The following is a 25,766-nucleotide window of genomic DNA, read 5'->3' as shown; positions in this document are numbered from 1 at the left end:
GTCTTCATAGAGGAGGAAAAATGTTGTGACAGCTTGAGAATGTTGCAATGCTACCATTTGGTTGGGTGGCAATGATTTGAATTATGCATCTCGCATATATGGGAGTGGTTATTGTAGTTAGATAGATACCTGTTTCTTTTTAAGAATGCCATGAACGTGTGGCATAGGAATAACAAATGCATCTGAGAATGCTCCTCAAGGGAAGCACATGAAGAGATTTTATTTGATGCAACTTGAGCTTGAGCTTACTAGAGATCGAATGGGATCTTCTTCGACAACGTCTCGGATGAATTATGCACCATGGATATATGGAAGTACTAATCATGGTGGATAGCAGATGTGCATTAGAATGCTCGTGAGAGGAAGCAGAGGGAGAGATTTTGATGCGCAACTTGAGCTCGAGTGTTACTAGAGACCAAATGGGATCTTCTCCTTCTCAACAACAATATATATTGGATTGGATGGATTGTGGCTCCATACGTGTGTGGGTTGGTGGACTAAGGAGTCCTCTTCAACGTTGACCTACGAAATCTCCAATATATAGTATTCGTCTAAGGGTAAAATGGGGATACCGAGCCTTTCAACAGTTAAGGGTGCTCCCAAATTCCTGTGTGGAAGTAAATTTAATTTTAATATTTTTTGACTATGTCCATTTTCTCTTCCCATGGTTCTGCTTTTCCTCTTTTACGCTTTTCCCTTTGGAGCTTTTGTTCTGCTACTCTCTCTCTCTACCTGTCTGCCTGTGGCTATGGTGACCAAGGCCCTTCCTTCTCTCCTGTCTCGCCTCTAGCCATTGCCTCTCATTTCCTCTACCCTCGCTCGTTCCTTCTTTCTCCCCTCCCCCTTCCCGGTCTCCATCTCGACTCCTGCTCACTTTCCCTTTAGCTGCTGCTGCTGCCTGAGCTTTGATCGCCGTATCCCGACCAGAAAGGACGGCATTTGTTCTCTCCCTCCCCATCCATTGCTGTCCGCGCGATCATCTTCGACGCCTCCGGGGCTGCAATTCGAGGGCTCCAATTACGCCACGGCAGCAGATTAGGGCTACACCGCGATCTCCCGTGGTGTTCTTCTCATTTTTTCGCCTAAATGCAGGCTTCGCATTGCGTGATCGCGCCCTAAATTTGCTCCCGCTCGTAAGTAAATTTCTGTCTCCTTCGAATTCCATGACGTGCGTATTAAAAAAATGGACAATTTTACTCAAACAGTAATCGAATTTTTGCTACACACACACACACACACACACACACACACACACACACACACACACACACACACACACACACACACACGATCATCATCGCATGATACGCCATTTTGGTCGAGCCTCAATCGAGGCTTGATATCACACTGCATGTGTGCCACACATCACGTCAGATACCAACAGTTGCCTTCAGGGACCCAATGGCTTTCTATCACTCTCCTGGCGACGAGCCAAATACTCCAGGGGCATAATAGTATGTCTTATCGCAATATGGTATCATCTTGTGAAGCTCTCTTGCAAATTGCGAGGGCTGCCTCACTAAAATGCAGCCTTTTCACGGCCGTGCAGCATCCGCACATGAAAATGTAATTGTGTTTTTCTGTTCATCCTTGCACGATTTGCTTGTTTAGTAATAACATGTTGTTTGTCCAGATTTTCAAGGATTGGTCACACGATCCTGCTCACTCTTTGAGTGTGCTGGTGCATCTCTTTGGACATGTAAGTGTATGAGGAAAGATAATGGCAGCGAATCCTCGCAATGAAGCTACATGTGGAAGCACAGATGGGGTATCGTTTGGATACCCAAACACACAAAGAAATCATTTTGTAGGTGGTTCAACCCTTGATAGGGGACCTAACTTTCGAGAAAGTCATGATACTAGGACAGTAGTGCAGGGTGCAGCAGGAAGCAGTGTTGCTTCAAGCAGTGCTGGTGATCTACAGTCTCTTTCACAAGTTTTGGCTCTGGAATTGATACCATCATGGGAACAAAAATATGCACGACAGCAGTTGGAGCTGAGAAGGGCCATGCTAGCTGCCACTGGAGTGTCAAGTGAAGTGCATGGAAACTTACAGCCCAAGCCTCTCGAGCAACAAACTGTAGAAGAGCTGAAACGTGTCAAAGCTAGCTTGTTGGAAAATGCAGCTAGGGCCAGGTACTTGATCTTTTAATTTCAAAGCTGGGATTTAGTAACTTTCTATCTTAAGGTGTTGTGAATATTCTATGCCAGATATTTAAAAACGAAAGCCTTTAGAGCAAGATCACTATATTTATGTGCTTATGCTTTTGTAACAACCTTTCAGGGAGAGGTCTCGAGGGTTGTCAGAGGCTACATCAAAGCTTGACAAGTACCGAGCCTCTAGGAAGCGAGTCCGTAGTGAGGCCTTTGGTCAGGAGAGACCAATGACATCTTTATCAGTGGAGCGCTCGATGCCTGCAGGAAACTTGGTAAAGCCTAGTTTGTCTGCATCCCCTAATCACATTGCTGACAGTGGTGCAATGAAACAGGAAGAGAAAAACAAAGGAGGTGTTGTTCCAAACAAGCGAGTCCGTACATCCATGGTAGATGTAAGGGTAGGTTCTTGAATTTCTTGTGCGTGTTTACTTAAGAAGACTTTAGAGCTTTGAATTTTTCTCTCCACAGTGGTTATACCCTGCTTGAATTCTTCAATGTGAGTTCTAATTATGCAAGATTAAGGTAACTGCTACAACTGCATAAATTCCAGACTGGCTTGTTTCACTATGCAGCTCGATGGGCGAACAAGCACTTCAAATTTTCAGAGGCCTACTGGGCTGGGTGATCGTGATCGTGATTCTTTCAAGTCAAGCAGTTCCATCCCCACTTTGGTAGAGGAAAAAGATCGGCCAGCCTCTACCAGTGGTGAAGGCTGGGAGAGAAGCAAAATGAAGGGTCGACGATCAGGGACCAAGTCTGAGTCTCTTACACCACATTCTGCAAATGGAACTACAGAAGTAGAGCGGGACCACAAGTGGGGGGCCCAACATCGGAGCATCACTGATAACCGGTGCAAGCCGAGTGAAGGTCACGGCTTTAGGTGAGAAATTTTATAACCATACATATGAAGTCCTTTTTCTTCTGGTTTGGTGAACAATAAGGGTTAGAGGTATGCAAAATGTGGATACATTAATGAAAGAGGTTACCCATGGTGATTTTTTAATATCATTTTGTGATTTGGTAAAATGTGGAGGGTAAGCCCATGTTAGAAATTTTGGCTCATACAAGTTTCTCAACAATGTTGGTGATGCTCAAGACGCTGCAACAACAGAGCAAGGAAAGGTCAATGACTGTTAAGTCCTTGATTTGTCGTATCCAGATTCCAATGCTTTGTAGCACACATGATATGTGCCATGGTTTTCCTATTTCTTTTGAAGAACATAGTTGCGTGAGTACCCAATTACTTATCATGCAGGCATGATTTCTTGATTTACTAGGTAGGTCCTCTAACTCTTGTACTTTGTTTATGCCAATGCTTCAAGCTGGTGCATTTCAACATGGATTTGCATATACTAAGATCAGTTCAGCAGTTTGGGCATTCATCCACTTCTTCCCTCAGACTTGTCTTGGTGTCGATGTGTGTTTCCAGCATGTGTCTCAACTAAGTCTCTTTGCACAGTTAGTGGTCCTTGCAAGTTGTGGTCAGGTTATCGTATGCTTTTGTGGATTTTCCCTTGAAGACAGACAGTATCAAGTGTCAGAATGAGCAAGAAACTTGTCAGAAAGGCACCTGGACCATGGTATTTAATTGGCCAATGTTTGGACATTAAAAATGTCTCTAGACAATCATTTCATGGTTAAAACTTAGAAGTGCGATTTTTTATAGGGGCTTTGTACATGGCTCAGTTAGCTGTTTGCTATAAATCCCGTAATGCAGGGTAGGCAAATGAAATATTTTTTAGCGTTTAATGCAGAGGGCGCAGATCTACTTCTCCGTGTGAAGCCTCTCTTGATCTGGCAAACTTCACATTTCCTTGTAAAGATTTTTTTCTCAGATTCAGGGCAGCCAGAAACGTTAGAACAAAACGTTAGAAACGTGTTTCGTAAGTTTCTTTCAAGAGGGGGTAAAATAAGAAACGCGGGTTTTTTGATATAGGGATTTTTAATAGTTTTAACTAGGGAAAGAGGTTCTAAACCTCTATGGAATTGGTGCACAGATCACTTGTTGTACGCGTGCGTAGTGAATGCCGGAAGGTCCCCAAGAACAAAGAACTCTACAAACTTTCTTAATTTCAAGTACAAAGCAAAAGCAAATTTGCACTACATGAGACAAAAAGACCAAATTGGGTGCAATTTCCCCCCATGCCTTGTGTTAGCGCTTCACAAGGCATGTATTTATAGATTTATTTATCTTTAAGCTAAAAAATAGCCCACTTTACAAATAGCATGCTTTTGCTTTTGCGTTTGTGTTTGCTCAAATATAAAGTAGGGCGTTTGGGTGTCCAAAAGTCGGGCTGTGCCTAAATATTAATATCAAATAATAAAGTATTTAACCGAGAGCCTATGCGCATACAAAGGCCTGCTCTCTACACATCAACTGAAGCATTCACAATTGTTAGAAAATAATTAAATAAAACCCAACAAAAGTGAATACCTAGCAGTCTTTAGCTGCAAAAATAATTAAATAGGTTGGAACTTTGTCCTAACCTTAATTTAATTCGAGTGCGCACTCTAAACTTGTAAACGCCTATTAATTTAATTACTATTTTACAGAATCACCCGTTGTGGAATCACTCACATGCACATTAAATTAATCTGATGTTCGAAAAGGACAGGCGTCCCCATTAGCTTTTCGCACAAGGAATCCACCTTGTGTACGAGCCTCGGCAAATAAATAGTTTTATGGAATCCACCGAAAAACCTCACGGAATCCACCGTGGAATATGCCTCCTAGCATCAAGAACTCTCTTAAACAAAGAGTAGCCAATTGAGCTTGAGTGATAATAGAGTCAATTGAGAATAATATTGTACATATCCATGAACCATTATTGACTTGTCACTTATGTCAAAGTTAGTTTTTGGACAAGCTATACTATAGTTTAGAACTCAAACATTATGATTCATATATATCATACAAAGAAAATTGAAATAAACATGTAAATAGCCTATCTACAATATGGACAGAGTCAAATTGCAATATCATGATTCTCATTTCAAAACGAACTCACAAAATGTCAAAATCAAGAATGAATCATAATATATCATAAAAAACTCATAAATGAGACTAAAGTCGTATAATAATCAACTCTTAAGACAAAAATAGATATTAGATTGACAAAATCCAATAACTAAACAAAATCACAAAAAAATCAATCTCTCATCCAAAATCTTGAGCTCTCAAGAGTCATTATACATCATTAGTATCATGTTTAATATTGCCCAATAATTTTTATTAAAAAAACCATATTTTGGGTTTAAACTCCAACAACCTCCCCCACCAAACCACGTTTTTTACTCTCAAACGTTTTGTACTTTAAGAAATGTTTCGTAAGTTTTAAATCAAAAGAAACACGTTTCTTATTTGCTATGCTCAAATTGCAACTCCATTGCATATTTTGATGAAAAACAATGTTAAGGTCAAGTGAAAATTTATGCTTCCATGAATTCAAGTATGCTGCTAGTACAGGACTGACTTTTTTCTTGATCTTGTGAAACATCTTGTAGTACTTTATATTTCTTCAAGATCACATTGGAGGAGTCTTAAACTAGAAAGCCATCTGATAGCCTTTGAAATTAATGAAAAGGAATGAGTTGTAGAGATTTATACTTTATCATACTACAAAGTCATTGTTTGTACTTGGATTTCATATTGCTTCTTCTTGAGACAAAAAATGCGATTGTGGGTGGCTTATCTTGTTGATTGCATGTAATTGGATATGATTTTGCTTAGATGGAGAAAACGTAATACCTATGCTATATATGGGAATTTTTAGCAGGTTTGGGGAAACTTGTAATAGGAAGCTCCTAAGCCTCCATTCTATGAAAGCTGTTTTGGTGAAACAAAAACAACTATGTTGTTAGAGACTTTTGGAAGAAAGCCATGTGAGATGAAAAAAGGATCGAAGTTCAGCTCAGAGTGCAGTAGACAATGTGGAGAGTGAAGCACGACACCCAACGCAATAGACTGAAAGAGTGTAATTTGAAAGTACAAAGTACAACCCTTAAACCTTAGGGTTGTAGGGAGTGTTCACACCTGAACATGATAAGTGCCCGTAAGTGTGTGACATAAGCACATACGAAATAAGACAATAATTTTGGGGGAAAAAACCTCTCGTACCGAGAGTAAAAAGTGCCCCAGTGTCCTATTGAGCTAAAACACGCTTTTCACCCGATTAGCATTCTTAAACAGCCCCAAAACATACTTAATTAATGAAAAACCCTAAAAAGGGGAGTGGTCCGAGAGAGTTTCAGTGGTCTCCCAAAAACCCTATTTTTTGGGGCACCCTTCTATATCTATAAATAGACAGGCTGTCCCCATTCAGCCCTATTCCATCTATGCAGGTTTCTTCTCCATGTGCAGATTTCAACCATCAGCCTCCTCCCATGTGGCTATCCAGCCCTTGTGACTGCTGCCACTCCATCTGTGTTTTCTCTTGTTGTTGGCGCCTTCATCCATGCTAACGTTAGCTGGTGGTGACATCATCATCTGCTGCGATCTGATCATCTAGTCATCGCTAGCCACATTAGACATTGTTTCAGCCTGCATTTGCACCTGTGTAGCCTAGACGTCAGTTGTTCATAATCTTGCGGCAATTTCAGATCTGCGTTTGCTGTCTGGGATAGTCACCAACCATCACACACACTTCTACTGTTTGCATTTATTGATCAACATCTACTCTCACTTGCGTTTACAACATCTACCTCCTTCTCAGACACTCCAACTAGTGGCCACAGATTTGGGATCTGTCTCCGATGGACGTCACACTCCGACATTGCTTTGCCCTTGAGCACATTGTACACTCTTACATTCATTTACAGCATTCATTCACTTTAGAGTTGTGTTCTCTCTCTCCCTTCTTCTGTTTGTGTTTGAGTTTCTGTGTTTGAGTTTTGAGTTTTGTGTTTAGGGTTTGAGTTTTGAGTTTTGTCCTTTGTGTCTGCGTCTGTCTCTTTGTGTTTCTGTTGTGGTCATACACTGTGTGTCCTCAGTGCAAACCCTAGCAGTTTTCTTCACATGTCCTACTGTTCACTGACACTCCTCTGTGAGCATAGGTGTAAGTGAAAACCCAACAAACCCCCCTGGAGTGAAGAGTGATCAAAAGTACAAGGATCATCCGCCACCAAAGGAGATCAAATTTAAAGCATTGTGAAATGCTTCAAATTTGTCACGGGAAAGAGCTTTGGTGAAGATGTCTGCCACATTACTGGTGGTAGGACAATAGACAAGGTTGATATCACCTGCATGTAGCCTCTCTCTGACAAAGTGATAATGTATCTCAATGTGTTTCGTGCGTGCATGAAATACTTGGTTCCGTGCCATTGCAATGGCACTCTGATTGTCAGTGAACAAGGGAGTAGGCTTTGTAATAGATACATCCAAATTAGCTAGCAATCGTCTAATCCATATGCATTCAACTGTGGTAGTGAAAGCTGCCTTGTATTTAGCTTCACATGACGATGTGGCAACGGTGGGTTGTTTCTTGCTAAGCCAAGATATACAAGATGAGCCAAGAAAGAAACAATTGCCACTAGTGGAGAGAGGTGAATCATAATCACGAGCCCAATCAGAATCACTGTAAGCATGTAATTGTAATGGTCCCCCCTTGGCATAAAGCAATCCAAGAGATCTAGTACCTTGCAAGTAACGAAAGACACGCTTAACAGCTTGCCAATGTGACATGCGTGTGGCTGATGCATATATCTGCTCAGGGCTGAAACTGCAAATTGTATGTCCGGCCTAGTGTTGCATAGGTAAATAAGACATCCAACTGCTGGAGCATATGTATGTATATAAAAAAAAATCACTGTCATCATGTAATGACATCTTTAGTCCAGGTTCACCTGGCACCAACTGACCACCAAAACCCAGTTGGCATAACTTAACACAACTTTTGCATTTAACACCCACTGTATTCTCAGGGTCCTTGGCCCATTCCCATGAAATAACTGCCATGTGCATCACATGTGCTAAACAACCTTGCACATTTGATTAATAACTTAATCAAATGTTACTAGCAAGATTAAAGCATCTCAAAATTTCACGTCCTCGTGACACTACAACTTTCGTGACACCACCTTCATTTGAGCTGTCTGGAGTGGGATTAGATGAGGAAGTGTGACCTCCACACCATGTGGAGTCTCTGCACCATCTAATCCATCGGTAGTGCCTAATGTGACCCCTACTTCATGCATATATACTACCTTTGATGCTAGTTGGGATCCAAAGAACGAAGATTTATATGCATTAGTGGCTCAGGGTTTCTTCCATGATGATAGTTTTTTGTACTGCTTGGTTACAGTACATCAAAGTGATGTGCAAGATTGGTGAATATGGTCCTTCCTATATACCTCTTGTGAGAATGCACAGATCATCAAAAGCAAGAAAGGGAAAGCGTAACATGAATAGAAAGGCATGAACACAAGAACACAAGAACTAAGAATAAACAAGCAATGGAAACCATAGATGAAGCATGAGATGTACAATAATACAATATTAACAGGGCATTGATGCTTCCAATCTCCCTCTCCAAGGATGCAAGATATCACGATACAAAATTTGAGAGTGAAGATGATATATAGGCCTCAAGGTTAGACAGCCTCATGTTAAGACTTTAGACAGCTGAAACAACCCTAAAAGAGTTGCCCAACTGGCTCTAAAATGCATCCAACTCAAGGTTGATCAAAGTGCCTGAACCCCATGATATGTGCCAATCAACACCCTCTCTTGCATCATGTGTGATCAATATAATAAAACATACAACAATGGGGAATATACAAGCCCGTAGGTCATGCACAACCCTGGTACTAAGCATTGACAAGAAATCAAACATGTCTTTCGCTATCTTAAAGGCACTCAAACATTGGGCCTCTTCTATCTTAGAGGCACTTCTCTTTGCTTGCATGCATTTATAGATAGTGATGGGCTGGTTGTTTTGACACGCGAGTGTCCACTAGTGATAATTGTTTCATGCTTGGTGATTCATGTATCTCTTGGCTGAGCTAGAAGTAGTTTACAATGGCCATATCTAGTTGTAAAGATGAATATAGGGCAACATTTAGAGGTACATTGGAATGTGTATAGCTCTCTTTTGGTCGATCTTAGTGTGGGACCACAGTCATCCACTCCTATATTATATATGCTGATAGCTAGAGTGCCATGGTAGTTGCAAGAAATCCAGTTTTTCATGCTTACACTAAGCACATTAAGGTGCATTATCATTATGCAAGAGAGAGGCTCCATGTAGGGGAGATTGACTTGGTTTATATCCCTTCATAGGACAACTTGGTAGATATGTTTATAAAAGCTCTCTTTAGAGAGAAAATTGAGGCATTTTGCAAGGCTTTAGGCTTATTGCCATTTGGTGAATGATTTGTCTATTCCCTATATATGTTCACATCATCCACTCGAGGGGGTTTGTTACACTTGTCGTGTTCCTCTGTAGCCCTAGTGCGAGTGTGCTTTTATCCATGGGTACTTTTTACCTTCTACTTGGAGAAGGGCTTTTTCCTTGTACAAACACTTGTTAGTGGGTGTGGAAGGGCTTTTCCTTGTACAAACACCTTTTAGTGGGTGTGGTACTTCAATACCTTGGGATTGTACTTTCTATTAGCAATCATGATTGTCATGCCTTGTCATCTCCTGCTTGTGAGCCTTAGTCTGAGTTAGATGAGGACTAGGAGGTTTGACTTATCTTCACCTGTTTTGACGGAGAAGGTAGCTCATTCTAGAGTAGTTAGTTTATTTCCTTTCAATGCATTTTCTTCTACAGTGGGGGTTTTATGTGCATTTCTCGGGCAGTTTCTGCATACTTAGTTTGCCTCACCTATTGGACATTGTCCATTATTCATAGGATTTTTTAAAGCACATCTAGCATTTTTACCATGCTCCAGCATTAAATGTGGGTTGGCCACTTTTTTGGTCTAGATTGCTGGTCGGCCAGTTTTTGGGTTATTTCACTATTTATAGTCTTCCCCACTTAGTTGGCAGATCATCTTCCTACTTCCTTGGCAGGTGCACACTTCAACTTTGGACTTCAACTTTGGCATCTTCCTCCATCTCCGATGTTGCCATCATCATGAGCTTGATGTATTGCCCTAATTGACATTGTGGGCTGCGTGCAAGGACTGATTAGTCCTGTATTTGGCATTCTTCCCTTGTTCACTATAGATTTCTTTATTCTTTTCTTGTAGCCTCTCTTTGTTCCTTTGTCTTTGTGTTTGTGGTCCCTTTTGTTATGCACTCTCACATGGTATCATTGCCAAATGAGAGGATATAGAGCTGGTGGAGCTGCAGCACTCCTTTTATTGCTGAGGTGACCACTACAGAGTTTAGGCAACCATCCCAAACTGCTCAAGACACATCACAAATCTGTGTTTTGCTGCACACAGCAAGTTCTTTTGCAGGTGGCATGTTTTTCCCCCTCTCTTTTGTGTTTTGTTGTTTGCATCATCAAATGCACACTTTGGTGGAGTAGGCGCCTAACTAGATCAGTAGTAGGCGACAAGTTTTTGCATCATCGTTTTCAGCAAACACAACCTTTTGTGAGCAAGGGACAATTACTTTCCTCCAGGCGGACCATCTACATCACGTCCTTCGTGATCCTATAGCTGCTCTCCACTATTCTAGGGCCTATCTAGTCCAAACTCTCTTGTGGATATCGAAGATGTCTTACAACGAGTTTTGCGGCTTTGATGATACAAGTGATGAGCCTTCTCAATACTCCTTTGAACGGCAGTGAAATTATCGCGAAAACTATCGCATAGATCGTGAAGATTGGAGGTCACCTAGCCCATTTCTATGGGATCCCTCTCCTCCCCATTCTCATGTTTCTTAGAAGGCCCGTTTTGCTGGCCTCAAAATGCCATCCATGGCACCCTCTATACAAGTGTTTGTACTCCCTTCTTTACCCAAAGAAGATTGGCTTGATGGTTCAAACTATTTGCTTTGGTCGTGTAAGGTCGAGTGTATCCTTGATACCTTCAATCTTTGGGAGTTTGTTACCCACCCTATTCCCCATCCAATGGAGGATCTCAACGTTGGATCATCAAATGATCAATGGATTGTGTGGCGGCTGGCCTTATGGGATTAGCTCAACTCTAGAGCTCGATTTTTCCTCTTTATGGGCTTATAGGATTTTGTCCTAGTGTATGTGTGCAGGTTGTGGAAAGCAATGGAAGTGTGGACGAAGCTTGTTTCTTTGCATAATTAAAAAACATTTGCCCATTGGATTACTCTTAAGAAGAAATTACAAATGCTTGCTGTTGACGATTCTCCTTCCATGAAGGATCATATCAATAGGTTGGAGGATATGAGGCATGAGCTTGCATCCCTTGGTAGGATGATCTCTTTAGAGGATATGGCCATGATTCTTTTGACTTAGTTACCGTCTCCCCGGTTTGATGTCTTCAACATCAGTCTTCTTACATTGAGAACTTGTGCGAAGCTTCTATGGAAGGATTGCCCTACTTGTTTTGGAGCATGACGAGCGTGCCAAAGAGGTTGCCAATGGATCCACCTTGACCAAAGCTTTTGTTGCAGGTTTGGAGTGGGGAAGAAGTAGAAAGGGAAGTCAAAGGCTAAACAATAGGAGAGTTCCTTAGGTTGTGAATCTAATTTGGAGAAGCTTAAATGTCCATATTGTGGGATGGAAGCATAAGAAGAAGTACCCTCACCTTCATCCAAAGCAAAGGACGGAGCTAAAACATCAGAGCTTGCTACCTCTACTCTAGCGGCTACCCATGAGTTAGTGTTCCTTCATATTGTTGAGTTGGAGGAGTCTTTTTCAGTGGTTGCCTCGTCTTTTGAGCAGCCTAGGCTGGTTGATAGTGGAACTTCAGGTCATATGACTCCATGAGATGATTTGTTGTAGGATCTATGCCCTTTTGAGGGTTCTGTCATTGTTGGTGACATTGTATCAGTGCCTATTAGTAGTGGTGGCACTTTGCCTTTGTTTTCTGATCGCATGTCGAGCTTCCTTTCATAGGCCCTCTGTGTTCTGCTTTCCACTCCTCTTAGTTTATGGCCTTACTAGGCTTGGTGTCCGGGTTGTGTTCACCAAGCAAGCCGTTTGTATTGAGGATTCTTCTATAGGGGCTGCTATTGCGGCTGTTTTTGGGTTATTTGGCTATTTATAGCCTTCCCCACTAAAGCCCTCTTTCTTACCAACTTGTCACTAGAATGGCTGAAAAGGAGAACTCGCAATAATGACGGCTTGCTTGATGAAGACAACTTAGGTACCGAGTCCAGTAAGGCCGCCATGAACAGAGAGAGTGGGAAAGCCCAAGTCCAAAACATGTAGGACCTCTAAAGCAGAGCTTGATGGATGGTCAGGTAATAATGGCAAAATGCCAACACCACTAATTGGCATTGAGCAAACGTTACCAATAGTGACTATACCCTTAGATGGACGAAGATCTTGTAGTAAATCTCCTTGAGGAGTCATATGACTAGAAGCACCATTGTCAATGAGCCAAGGCCGTTTCGAAGATGAGAGAACTGATGAAGAAGGCTCCTCCTCCTCATGAATGTGAAGGAACATGGACTCATGTGTAACAGTGGATAAAGAAGTAGAGGAGGGATCAAATGTTTTGACTCCATCCTTTTCTCTTGGACAAAGGTGAGGGTATTTCTTCTAGCACTTCTCCTTGGGGTGAGTGCCCTTCCCATAGTGTTCCCATAGTGTGGGCATTTAGTTCGCTTTGAATCTGTGTCAAAGCTTGAGGAAGACTCTGAATGATGAATCTGCTTTTTTTTTCTTGCTCTTGGCCTTCTTGTCAATTGTCCTTATAGTTGCCCCCTCCTGAACCTGTAGTAAAAGCCTTAGTAAGGTTGCATCCACTAGTACCAATCTCCTTGAGTTGCTCTTAGTGCTCCAAAAACAAGCAGTGCTAGCTCTTCCCATAGAAGAGTCTCTCGAACCTTGGAGGTAAGCAAGCTGGTGTATAAGATATCATACTTGGGAGATGACAATTGAGTAACGAGAATCATCGCCATGTCCTTTGATGAAATTGTCTTGCGAAGGGATGCAAGCTCATCCTACTTGTCCATCTTGTTGATATGATTATGTATAGAAAGGGACTCATCAATAGAAAGCATCTGAAGTTTCTGTTCTATGGTGATATAGTGGGTAAAGGTCTTCTAATGGTACAAAGAAGAGAGCTCTGTCTACGACTTTGCTACGGTTCAAAGTCTGAGCACATGCACAAGGACAAAATCTTACAAACTCATAAAGAGAAAAGATTGCGCTCTAGAATTGAGCAAATCCCAAGGGTTGCTTGTTTCATTGTAGAACCAATGTGGGGATCCTTCATTGGACGGGGGAGTTGGGGTAGTAAGAAACCTCCACAATCGAAGGTGTCAAGGATACACTCCACTTTGCAGGACCAAAGGGGATAGTTCACACCATCAAGTCGATCTTCTTTGGGGAGAGAAGGAAGCACTGAAATGTGAATAGAAGGAGCCATCATAGCTATATGAGGACTTGTAGTATGGGCCGTGTGAGAGAGAGATAGAGTAGGGGAAGAAGGGGGCTTTGATTTTCTCAAGCTATTAGAGTGAGAATGAGGCTTTGAATGTTGATCTTCATGTTGTTCTTCATGACAGTTTGACTGATTTGACCACCTATCGGTGGAAGACTAAATGGTCCCCGCATTTAAAACATCAAATCTGTCAAATCGGTAGCCACAACTCTTTAAAAGAACTTGCAAGCACACTACGAAATTTGAATTTTGGTGTCGGGATGCCTGAATGTAGGGTAAATCAACTACATCTTGCAAAGGGAAGTTGTAGTTGCCCCGCACACTTCATAGAAGGCATGAACAATATAGAAAATCTGTGTTCTTCATGATAGGTTTGCTCCAAACAACAAGTGAGTGTGGTGTTCTCTTTGTAGAACCTTGGAGTCCTCACTGTGTGTGAGAAATTAGAATCAGCTATGGAGAAGAGAGAAACGAGAGAGTGATAATGAGGAGTTGAAGCAAGAGAGTAGAGTATACTTGCTTAATTGAAAAGATAGTGAAGGTATAACCTACGTTAGGTCAAGGGTTGACCTAACCAGCCCTCCACCGAGTGGCTAGACTTAAGCTAACTAACTCTAGTCCCTAGTGTCACTACTTTTAAATGTGAAGACACTACGTACACACACAGACACACACAAAAGTGTCCACACCACACGAATTACATGGGCATTGCCTAGAATTGACAAATTCTAACACCCCTCTCTAGTGCCAATGTGATAAAGTACAAGGATGATCAATCACCAAAGGGTAATAAGTGTAAGGACTTTCGAAAAGCCTCAAACTTCTTGTGTGGTAGTGCCTTGGTGAATATGTTTGCAACATTTTCTTGTGTGAGTATATGCATTAAGTTGATCTCTCGTGCATAGCATCTCTCTCTAGCATAATGGTAATGCACCTCAATGTGTTTTGTGTGAGAATGAAACACATGGTTTTGTGCCACTGCAATAGCACTTTGAATTTCAGAAAGAATGGGTGTAGGACTCTCCAATGATAAATGTTGATTAGCCAAAAATCTGCGCAACCATCCACATTCCACTATTGCTGTGAAAGCTACCCTACATTTAGCTCACAAGATGAGATAGCCACAGTAGGCCATTTCTTGCTTAGCATGAAATGCACGAGCAACTCAGAAAGAAACAATGTCCACTAGTAGATTGCCTAGTGTCTACAGCACCAGTTCAATTTGAACCATTGTAAGCCTGTAAGTGCAAGTCTTCCCTCTAGGAAATAATAACGCATGCGATTGAGCACCTTGCAACTATTGGAAGATCCACTTAATAACTTGCCAATATATAGTTTGTGGGTGGTGCATATACTTGCTCATTTGAGATATTGCATATTGAATGTTAGGGCATGTGCTACAAACATAAATAAGACAGCCAACAATCTAGCTGTAAATTGCAACATTAGACATCTCATCACTATCATGCATACAACTTTAAGCTTGGCTCCATAGAAGTGCACAAAGGTTTTCAATCTTGCATATTAAACCTATGTAACAACTTATCCACATACTGTGACTATGACATGATGATACCATGCTGATTTTGGGTGAATTGAATCCCCAAATAATAGTGTAGGCAGCCCATATCTGACATAGCAAATGCATGTTTTAATTCAGCCTTAAAATCTGCAAATTTTCCCTGGTCCATCAAGCAACATGTCATGTCATCTATATAAAGAATGATAATTAGCAAGTCCCCCCCTTCATTCTTAATCCATAGAGTGGGAGTAGCTGGACTATTTTTGAACCCTTTGCTTGCCAAATAAGCATAAATTTTAGAATACCATGCATGAGGAGCCTGTTTGAGACCATAAAGAGGTTTATGTAGCGTGCAGACCATGTGCTCTTTCCCCTTAACCACAAACCTTGGAGATTGTGACACACAAACATTCTCATGTAAATCCCCATTTAGAAATGATATCTTAATGTCCAACTAATGTACTTTCTAGCCCTTATTTGTAGCCATAGCAATGACACATCTCATTGTACTATTACGGGATGTAGGAGCAAAAGTTTCCTTATAATCTATGCCTTGTTTTTGCGTATAGCCTTTTGCTACTAACCGTGCTTTGTACCTGTCAATAGTACCATTAGCCTTGCGTTTGAGTTTAAAAACCTATGTTGTACCAATGGCCTTCTTACCAAGTGGTAAATCCACAAGATCCCATGTAGAGTTAGTGGCAATAGAGTCTAACTCAACTTGCATGGCTTGCATCCAATGTACATCTTACTGAGCTTTGTCCAAGGAAGTAGGTTCATCATCATCCAACAATGAGCTCATAAATACATGCCTATCACAATCATCTACTTCTGTAAAATCAGTCAAATTTGCCCTCCTTGCATCATGTGTTGCATGTCTAGCAGCCCTTCTAGCGCGCTGAGGTAAAAAGGCATCCATTTTACTTTCTTGGAGAGTACGTAACCGCCATCTCGAGACTGTTTTGGCTACATTTGCAGCAGCCCTTTCATGCTGTGCTACATTTTCCAGTCCATGTGGCAAACCATCATCAATATCCTGTTGTTTGGGAGCATGTGATGTAGCAACAACTTGCTGTATTAAGTCTATCTTGCCATTTACAAAAGGTAGAGACTTCAAAGAAAGCGGCAAAAGACCCTTTAAGACATCACCAATGTCTCGTGGGTGGCTGGCATTTGAAATTGATCATGTGAAAATGTAACATTTTCAGCAAATATTACATCCCTATCGACAAAAACTTTATTCGTACAGGCGGTAGCCCTTACTCTTTGAACTATAGCCAATAATATGCATTTTATAGCCTCGTCATCAAGCTTCCCACAAAGCTCTTTCAGAAATGTGCATAGACTATGCAACCAAACACCCAAAAGTAGTCAACTTTGGGTTTCTTGCCATGCCAAGCTCCAAACGATGTGATTGTCTTCAAAGCTTTTAGTGGGTGCACAATTCAACACATGATTTGCACATTGAAGGCTTTCTAGCCAAAATTTATGAGGTATCTCTTTGTTTTTCAGCATACAAAAGTCATCTCCATAAGAGTCAGATTCTTCCTTTCAGCAACACCATTTTGCTCAGATTTTGCCTTCAGCCAATACACCCATCTATACCAAGAGTAGTCATCAATAAATGTAATAAAGTAAAGATGACCCCAAGTGCATGTGTCCTCGTGGGACCACAAACATCAGAGTGAATAAGCTGCATTTTTCGGATAGCATGCATTACACCATCCTTTTTGAAAGCAAACATGTGCATCTTGCCCAAAATACATCCCTCCCATGCATGAAAAGGTGGAGCCTCCACTGGAGACAATGTTTCTACCATATGACATTTCTAAAGAGTCAGTGAACTCCCAAAACTCATATGTCCATAGCAGGCATGCCATAGCTCCGCATTTTGCATAGTGGAAGAAAGAGTAGTAACTGCCAGAGCATAATGAGATCATTCGTCATAGGTATCCAACAAAAACCGACCCTTATATAGGGTGCCGTACAGCCTGAGTGCATAATCCATCTCCTTGTTTTTGACAATGCATTTGTCATTCTCAAAGATGACTTGAAAGCCATGCTTATTAAAAGTAGAGATAGATAACAAGTTCTTTGTAATGCGAGGCACAAATAAGCCATCTAGAAGCATGAAATCAAAACCAACTGCAGCAATAAAAGTGACTATACTAGTGCCACATACATCATAATTGTTTTTGTTCGCACATATAACATGCTTCTGAGCAGGGGCTGAATCAAAGAGGTAAACAGACACTCCCAAAGTAACGTGCTTTGACACCCCACTGTCAAAATACCATGTTTGTTGTGTTTCAACAGCATTAAATGTTGAATCAGCCATCGAAGAATTGTAAATGCATGTGAGAAATGCATACCTTTCCACAAAGTTGGTTGAAGCATCACCATCAGTAGATTTGTTGGTTGATGTCTCTCGGATAGTCAAACTAGAGTCTTTCTTCTTCTCTTTGGCCAATATCTTCCTGCATTCATCAATATAGCGATCGGGCTTCTTGCAATAATGACATTTCTCCTTCTTTTTAGTATTTTCTGTGTCTTGGATATCCTTGTTTGATGGCTTTCCAGCATCACCCTTTTGCTGATTTTTTGCATTTTCCCTGACTTTTTCTTTGCCTTTGAACTTGGAAAGCATAACCACATCACATGAACGCAATGCAACATTCTTTGGAGTCTATTTCTCTTGCAACAAGAGGCCTTTCAACTCCACAAATGTAAGGAGCTGCCGCCCCTCGCTCAATGACAACATCAAAGAGGTGTGGAAACCAAGATATGACTCTGGAAGAGAGTTCAGTGTGATGTTTACCAATTCAACATCCTGAATGAACTCATCAGCATTGAGCAGCTGCTCACACAAATCCTATATGTGAGTGTGGTGATCTGTCATGCCCCTTATCCATGTTCACGTTGGTTAACTCTTTGTGGAGATAGGATATCTTGGTCTCATTGCATGCTGCAAACATACTCTCAAGTATATCCCATACTGATTTTGAGGTCCTACATGAGCGAATGTGCCAAATAATTGTCCTTTTTACTAACAAGGCAATGAAAGAAAGTGCATGTGCATCCTTTGAGTCCCATTTCCTCACATCCTTAGTAGGAGGGGGAGGAGGGCTAGCAACAATAGCAATAGAACTAGCAACTTGTCCTCGAGCATTACATTGAGGTGTTTGAGATGCAAGACCTATTGTTGTTGCAAATCACTAGTGACATAGTCCCATAGGTTCTTTGCCACAGGAAGGTTGTAGACCATAAAACTCGACAACAGGTAGTTTGTGCCATCAAGTTTGTCCTCTTGAGTGAAGACACCAAGGATGTTACTTTGATCATTATGTCCTTGACGTGCCATGCTGTCAATAATGGACAAAAATCTGTAGCCAAATACTTCACAGCTGAAGTATAGAGTGTACTCCTTAGAGTACCAAAAAGCCTCATGAGATTAAGATACAAGTGCCAAACTGTCATGAAAATACCAAAGTGTGCCCAACGTTACCAAAATCAGCACTTAGCTTGAAAATAACGACAATGCATTGCTTTATCACACGTGCCTCGAAATGCGTGCCCACAAAAGTACAAATTACAGCAACTTAATGCCGATTCTCACCAAAATTTATTGAATTTTTCCAATTTTTTTTGCTTAATTTAACTATAACAGCAAACAATCAAATGCTGCTCTATCACTTGTTTCTTGCCTTGGAGTGTGTGTTAGGCAAAAGCCCCAAATTTCTTTCTAAAATTCCTAAGAAATTGAAGAGATTTATATCTTATAGCTCGAATTTCTGCAGAAATGTCACCTCAAGATGTGTGCCAATAGTGAATAGCAGTTGGAATCTTCCTCATGATGTGTGTTGGAGCCTTGGGAACAAAAAGCCCCAAAATTCTTGCACAAATTTCGAGGAAATTTTGCAATGTCGGCTCTTTGGATGTTGAGATATGCTTAGGATGCTGATTTGATGAAAAGCCCTAATTTTGGGTGCCTTGGGATGTGCGCACAATGGTGGAGACCTTTGGGATTTGGTTGTGGCTCAATTGGCTAAGCGAGTAGGGGCGGAGACAGTTAGCTGTGTTGTTGGCAGTGCCAGATGCTGGCGGGGATAGGGCTGAGGGGGTGTAGCAGACCGCATTTCAGAGGGCAGCATTGCTTAGGCGCAAGCGTAGGAGTGGTGGCAGCGGCGATTGGCAGGCATAGGGAACATAGTAGTAGGTGGGGTGGAGCTGTCGGAGGTGCTGGCGCAGGAGGTGTGCGTGCAGGAGGCAAGTGACAGCTACCAGGGTGGTGGCGCTACTCCCAGGGTAGTGGGCGGTAGTCAGGTATTTATAATGCTTGGCCCGGACTCACTCATGAGCTGGTTAGACTACTCATCACCTCCTTGAATGTGCAAGAAAATAATTTTTTGTAAAGTATTCTTAAGCCATTACTGGAGTACAAGTCCAAAAACTTCTCCAAGGAGCTTGCTACCAGAGATCCATTGTTGCTAAAACTTGACTCTCTTATTTAAGAGTGTAAAGATCCTTGAGCTGCATTGTAGGATGATCAGAACCTACATGCCTCCCCTCTATGCAGTTGTAGCACAATCAAGTATTTCTGTTAGATGTTTTGCAGCATTTGTCATTAAGTAACTAATTGTAGTCTTGTGCTACATGCTCAAGGTAAATCAATGTACAATCAGTACTGAAGTTCAGGACTGCTAGCTTTTCTGTTTGAGTGTTAGTCATCAACATCAGTGCTTAGGCCAACTTATGCATCGGCTTCAGCACAACTTCAGCATATGTGTATAATGTTCAGGCCGAAGAACTATCAATAGTGCAGCTTTAGTCGTATTGCTGCTTTTTGTTTGAAATACACTTTGAAAGTTACTTCAGTATATGTTTTTAGTATCTTTCATTGGTTTCTTTACTTGTGTAGGTCTGGCCCAGTTCATGGTGTGGTATCCATGCATAAGATAGAAAGTGCCCAGCAAAATGCTGGGCTGGTAAGACCCTTGAACAAGATTGAGTCTGAAGGTTCACCTTCGATGGGGGATAAGGGAGATCGTGTAGTTTTCCCAGACAAGGAGCGGTCTCTCCTCAAAAGTGGTGTCAAGTAAGTTTGAAGCATTTTTTGGGTCTAAAACATCACTATTCATCCAGATGATTACTACAAGAAAAGTGGTGTCAAGTAAGTCTGAAGCATTTTTTGGGTCTAAAACATCACTATTCATCAAGCTGATTACCACAAGACCTTGAATTGGAAGCACCATATGTTAAGCGTTTTCTTGTGCGTATTGCAGGCTTTCAAATAAGGAGGATGTTCCCATGCACAGTCCAACTGCAATCACCAAAGCAAAGTCTGCTCGGGCACCTCGATCTAACACAGGGATTTTGGTCAATCCTACAGCACATACTTCAAGGCCTCCAGCTCCTGATGTTTGGGACCGTGCCCAAGGCAGGGCTCAACCTCCTGTTGGCCCAACAAATCGAAAACGACCAGCTCCATCCAGACCATCATCACCCCCTGTAGCTCAATGGGTTAGGCAAAGGCCTCAAAAGATGGCTCGGATAGCAAGGAGAATGAACTTGGTGCCACCTGTTTGTCCTGTTGGAGGCACAGATGACACGGTTCCTATGGGAGATGGCAACAATCCCCGTGACAGCAATGGTGGTGCTGGAGTGAGGGTTAGCCCCAGCATACCAACACCTGCAAGCCTGGTGAAAAAGCTTGCAAGTACTTCCACATTACTGGAGTGAGGGTTAGCCCCAGCATACCAACACCTGCAAGCCTGGTGAAAAAGCTTGCAAGTACTTCCACATTATCACAAGCCAAATTAAAATCAGAAAAGATTGCAACCTCAGGAGGACTCTCTGAAAGTGAAGATTCAGAAGGTGGAGATGTAAAGTCCAAGGAAAAGTGGAAAAAGCATGGTGAACCTGAGGCAAAGTTTGCAGTTGTTAACCAGAAGATGGCACCTGTAGTTATTCCAGGCAAAAAATCACGTATTGTATCAAAGGAAGAAGGCGGAGATGGTGTTCGGAGACAAGGTAGAAGTAGCAGAGGTTTAATGGCAGTTAGAGAAAGTGTTGCTGTGACTCACGTTGAGAAGGTGGATCCTGCTTCTAATGCGAAGCAATTAAGAAGTGCAAGGTCTGGGCCTGAGAAACCTCATGATGTGTAAGTCAACATTGGTATTTTCTTCTTACTAAATCTGTCAACACAGGGATATATGATGTGACATAGTGACAATATTTCTTTTTCTACAAGTTAGTGCAAAGAGCAGGATATTTATGGTCTTTGAGTGGAAGACTTTGGGAAAGTGGAATTTAATTTCATCTTCAAAAACTCAAAGATGATGTAACTACTCTGCAGAAAACCTGGAAGACCTCCATCCAAGAAGGGGACAAGTGATCGTAAAGCCTTAACCAGGCCACGGCGACCTGTGACCAATGGTTCTGCAGACATATCAGGTGTTGACAAAGTTGGAATGTAATAAATTTTTCTTTGCATTCAAGAGTGGTTCATTGATGTGTGACTTACCAATGGTTTTTGATGACACTTTAGGTGAATCTGATGATGATCATGAGGAGCTGGTCGCGGCTATTCAGGCTGCTGTAAATGCTAGTGGTAAGCTTGTTTTCTTTTTCTGTAATATACATTTATATGAGTTACTGCATGGGATACTATGATGATGCTGGCTAGAATTTATGGTTGCACGCCATAATATGATGATGATGCCCGTTACAAATCATGATTTCATCACTATGTAATTAGGACTTCAGTTATGTTAGCTGCTGGTCTTAATGAACTTGTATCATAGTAACTCCCACATATTAACAAAAACAAATTAATGGATCTGCAGCTGCAGCCTGTACGAATAGTTTTTGGAAAGAAATGGAGCCCTTCTTTGTTTACTTGACAACTGAGGAGCGTGAAAGTCTAAGAAAACAAGTGAGTAAACCTCCTGGTCTCTTCTGTAGAGTGTTTTGGGCAAGGGCTGACAATGGTTCCTTTGTGTAACTTTGCGATAATCAGGCAAGACAACTGGAAGAGACAGAGCTATTACTGGCTCGTTCAGTGGATGAATGTAAAAATGAAAAGGTATGGATTGGGAGTCCCTCTTTCTGACGGTTACCTCTGGTTTCAAGTCCATCCTAATGGTTTAAAAAACAAAAACTTTTTCATTTGGGCTAATCTTGTCTATATCCATTATTATTATTATTATTCTGCTTTGACATACTTGGTCCACTCTATCTTGCAGGATGTTACTGATGATACTATTTCTTCAGAACCCCTTGTGCGGAGTGTGGGTGGTAGGGTGTCATGCTTGGCAAATGGAAGCAAGGAGTTAGCTGGAGGTAAAGTTTCCATGATTTTGGATTTTTAACTAGTAAACCAAGTTTACATTTAGATGTCAGGAAGGCACTAACTGGAGGTTGGCCTGACAACAAAGGACCTCCTCTTTCACAAAGGCTCATAGCAGCTCTCATCATCGAGGTTGATATGGATAGCAGCCGTAGAGACGACGAAAGCCAGTCCAGAGGCTGTATAAGGCATGCATCTCTTCAAGGTTTGAGTGACAGCGAACAGATGGACCAAGAGAAGAAGGATGAAGATTCAGAATCAGACATGGAGGTGAGAAGAGGAGGTAACAGACAGTACAATGGGTGGGCAAAAAGTCCTCGATTTGATGGCTCCTGCATATCCAATGGGCATAGACAATGGGACTCGGAATCAGAACTTCTAAACTCTCCTGCCAAGGCTGAAACAAGGAAGGAGGATGGCCTACAGTATCCAGATTCAAATGGCCTAAGTAATTTGGACACAAATTACTGGAGCCTTGGGTTGGATGACAGAATAGCTTTGGAACTCCAAAGTGCAGGATTGTATCCAGATCCGGTGCTTTCTCTCTCCCCTCCCCTTTCCTTGCGCTCTTTTTTTGTGTTTGTATTCATGTGCATGTGCACCTTTTCTCAACGCTCATCTCCTTTGTTTAGTTTGTTTTAGCATGCACAAGTGCATAAAATTAATCTTGTCCATTGATGGTTCTTTCTAGCAGTGTTGTCTTCAGTCCATTTCCCCTTCTCTTTGCTTTATATTTAAGGGGCTCTTAACTAGTAATAGTTTCTAGAGCGCTGTTTAAAATTTTGACAAGCTGCATTGGTACTAGTGCTCTGTAATAGTGGCTGTGTATAGACTCTTACTGTGCCAGGTGTTTGAATCAGTCTATTTTGGGTTCAGGTCTAAACTCTATGTGCCCTTTCTCTTCTAATAAAACTTGCACATCTTGGCACATGAAAGCAAACTATCTTAGGACACAGACTGCAGTAGAGGGGGTTCATGTATAAGACAGTACTGGCAGCCTTTATCTGACAAAGCTTACTGTGCCTCATAGTTTCTGTTTTGCACATAACACAACCACCATAGCCATTGGGAAACTCTCAAAGAGATGAAAGGATTGGTTTCAACTTTCTCCAAACACTCAAACGTACAGGTACTCAGACTGAGGAAATAATTGATTTCCACTTTTCAAATACCTGACTATACAAAGAATATACGTGAAAAAGGTATCAGCAATGAACACACTTATTTTGCTTTTTGAAACTAAAAAAGGGTTTACGGTTTAAGAGCAGGTCCTAAAAAGGGACCCAAGGAAAACTAGCTTCAGGTTTAGACCGAAAATTGTATATTGTGTGCTGTTTAAATCTTGATAGCTATTAGCTAGAGTGGCATTGACTGTATTCTGCATCACTATCTGTACATTACAGGCAGTGTGCACCCTGACCCGTAATAGATGTGCTCTGGTGGTTTGTCAGTCATGTGACATAGTCTGCTGCGTGTTTATTCCACACTCACACATTGAGAGGGGGGAGAGGAGAGACATTAAAGCGGCTGCAGGTTTAGACCGAAAATTGTATATTGTGTGCTGTTTAAATCTTGATAGCTATTAGCTAGAGTGGCATTGACTGTATTCTGCATCACTATCTGTACATTACAGGCAGTGTGCACCCTGACCCGTAATAGATGTGCTCTGGTGGTTTGTCAGTCATGTGACATAGTCTGCTGCGTGTTTATTCCACACTCACACATTGAGAGGGGGGAGAGGAGAGACATTAAAGCGGCTGCAGGTTTAGACCGAAAATTGTATATTGTGTGCTGTTTAAATCTTGATAGCTATTAGCTAGAGTGGCATTGACTGTATTCTGCATCACTATCTGTACATTACAGGCAGTGTGCACCCTGACCCGTAATAGATGTGCTCTGGTGGTTTGTCAGTCATGTGACATAGTCTGCTGCGCGTTTATTCCACACTCACACATTGAGAGGGGGGAGAGGAGGGACATTAAAGTGGCTGTGAAGAAATTTCTAATGACATTGGCTGCTGCTCTTAACTCCACACTCGCATGTTAAAAGGAAAGACAGGAAAGATGCATAATAGGCAACATGAAACATGTTCTATTTGTGGACTATCTGCTCTAAAGCTGGATTCTGCTGATGAAATGAAGATGAGTCTAAAATGGAAACTGGACAATATATCTTTAAGACGAACAGGTCATATGTCCCTTGGTTTAGAATTTGGAGTTTGTCATTTGAAATGACAGCTGTATAGGGTGCTTCCTGTGCTGAGAGACTGCCGAATGGCATTGCACCAAGGCTGACATCGATGTAAGCAAGAGTGCAGTCATATCTCTGAATCATAGTTGCCAGGTACGAAAAGTACGGTACGGCACGGTGTCATGATGTTATGAGGACACAGTGTGAAAAAGTATGGAATGCATCATCATCCGACTTCTCTATTAATCTAGAGAGTCAATGTGATCTGAGCCATTAGTACTAGTGTGAGTTGCATGGATTATCCGAAAATACTAGATTTTTGGATAATTTTAGTCTATTTTTGATATTATTTATTGTAAAAATCCGAAAAAGTTAGAAAAAGCTTCTAGATTAGGATGGCATGCAAAAAGCTAGTTGCTTTTTCAGCCAATTAGGAGATTTTTCATAAAAAAGACAGATGGACGAAATCACGCACGTTGCGATCGCTGTAAACAGACTAAAAACTGTAGATTGAATTGAAAGAAGAGAAAGGAGTGATCTGGAAGATCCGTGAGCAGGTGTCCTGCGGTTTTATCCCTCTTTCAGAGGCAATGGAGCCATTAGATTTGGGTTCCGGGCAGCAGAGAACGAGCTGATTTTTTTGATCCACGTTTATGGTCTACGAAGGAGCTCCACGAGAACTAATGCCTAGAGATTACTTCTGAGTAGTGCGAAGATTCCAGGTTCTTTCAATACATATTGATTCAATTTATTGTGATTTGTTTTTGTCGTGTTTACCACTTGGGTATTCTCTATCTTCTCTTCCATCTCCTATCTCTACTTCCTTCTACTTCTGATCCCCGGTGGATACGACCTTTCGACAAAAACCCCTCTGACAACGGTACGATAAAATATGGTACTAAATGGTACCTTAAGATTTTATAAGGTATGGTACGATATTAGTACGAAAAAAAAATTAACTTCATTATTTTGAACTATAGATGATAGAACAGATGTTTAAAGTCTAAATAGCAATGCTATTGGAGTATATAAGATGAATACTTGAGGGTAACACGCCAAAACCTCTATGGC

General features: G+C 41.5%; 1 protein-coding gene across 3 annotated transcripts in view; it reads left to right on the top strand.

Moving 5' to 3' along the window:
- Positions 1 to 660: 660 nt before the first annotated feature.
- LOC148033519 (uncharacterized) overlaps positions 661 to 25,766 on the top strand; it is a 49,722-nt gene continuing 24,616 nt past the window's right edge. The window contains exons 1-13 of one of the 3 annotated variants that reach the window (XM_087681470.1): positions 661 to 1,133; positions 1,634 to 2,136; positions 2,285 to 2,555; positions 2,730 to 3,037; positions 20,076 to 20,252; positions 20,440 to 20,846; positions 20,921 to 21,290; positions 21,513 to 21,610; positions 21,705 to 21,767; positions 22,003 to 22,091; positions 22,176 to 22,241; positions 22,402 to 22,498; positions 22,594 to 23,039. In XM_087681470.1, coding sequence (XP_087537596.1) covers positions 1,721 to 2,136; positions 2,285 to 2,555; positions 2,730 to 3,037; positions 20,076 to 20,252; positions 20,440 to 20,846; positions 20,921 to 21,290; positions 21,513 to 21,610; positions 21,705 to 21,767; positions 22,003 to 22,091; positions 22,176 to 22,241; positions 22,402 to 22,498; positions 22,594 to 23,039 — 2,808 coding nt within the window. In that variant the 5' untranslated portion in view covers positions 661 to 1,133; positions 1,634 to 1,720. Of the gene's footprint in view, positions 1,134 to 1,633; positions 2,137 to 2,284; positions 2,556 to 2,729; positions 3,038 to 20,075; positions 20,253 to 20,439; positions 20,847 to 20,920; positions 21,318 to 21,512; positions 21,611 to 21,704; positions 21,768 to 22,002; positions 22,092 to 22,175; positions 22,242 to 22,401; positions 22,499 to 22,593; positions 23,040 to 25,766 lie in introns of all 3 variants that reach the window. The other 2 variants (XM_087681469.1, XM_087681468.1) reach the window with 2 other exon arrangements.

This window comes from Lygodium microphyllum, chromosome 7 (genome assembly GCF_053477565.2).
Source record: "Lygodium microphyllum isolate KBCC chromosome 7, Lygodium_microphyllum_v1.1.10, whole genome shotgun sequence".
Lineage (NCBI taxonomy): Eukaryota > Viridiplantae > Streptophyta > Polypodiopsida > Schizaeales > Lygodiaceae > Lygodium > Lygodium microphyllum.
This window is presented reverse-complemented; position numbering and strand designations above follow the sequence as displayed.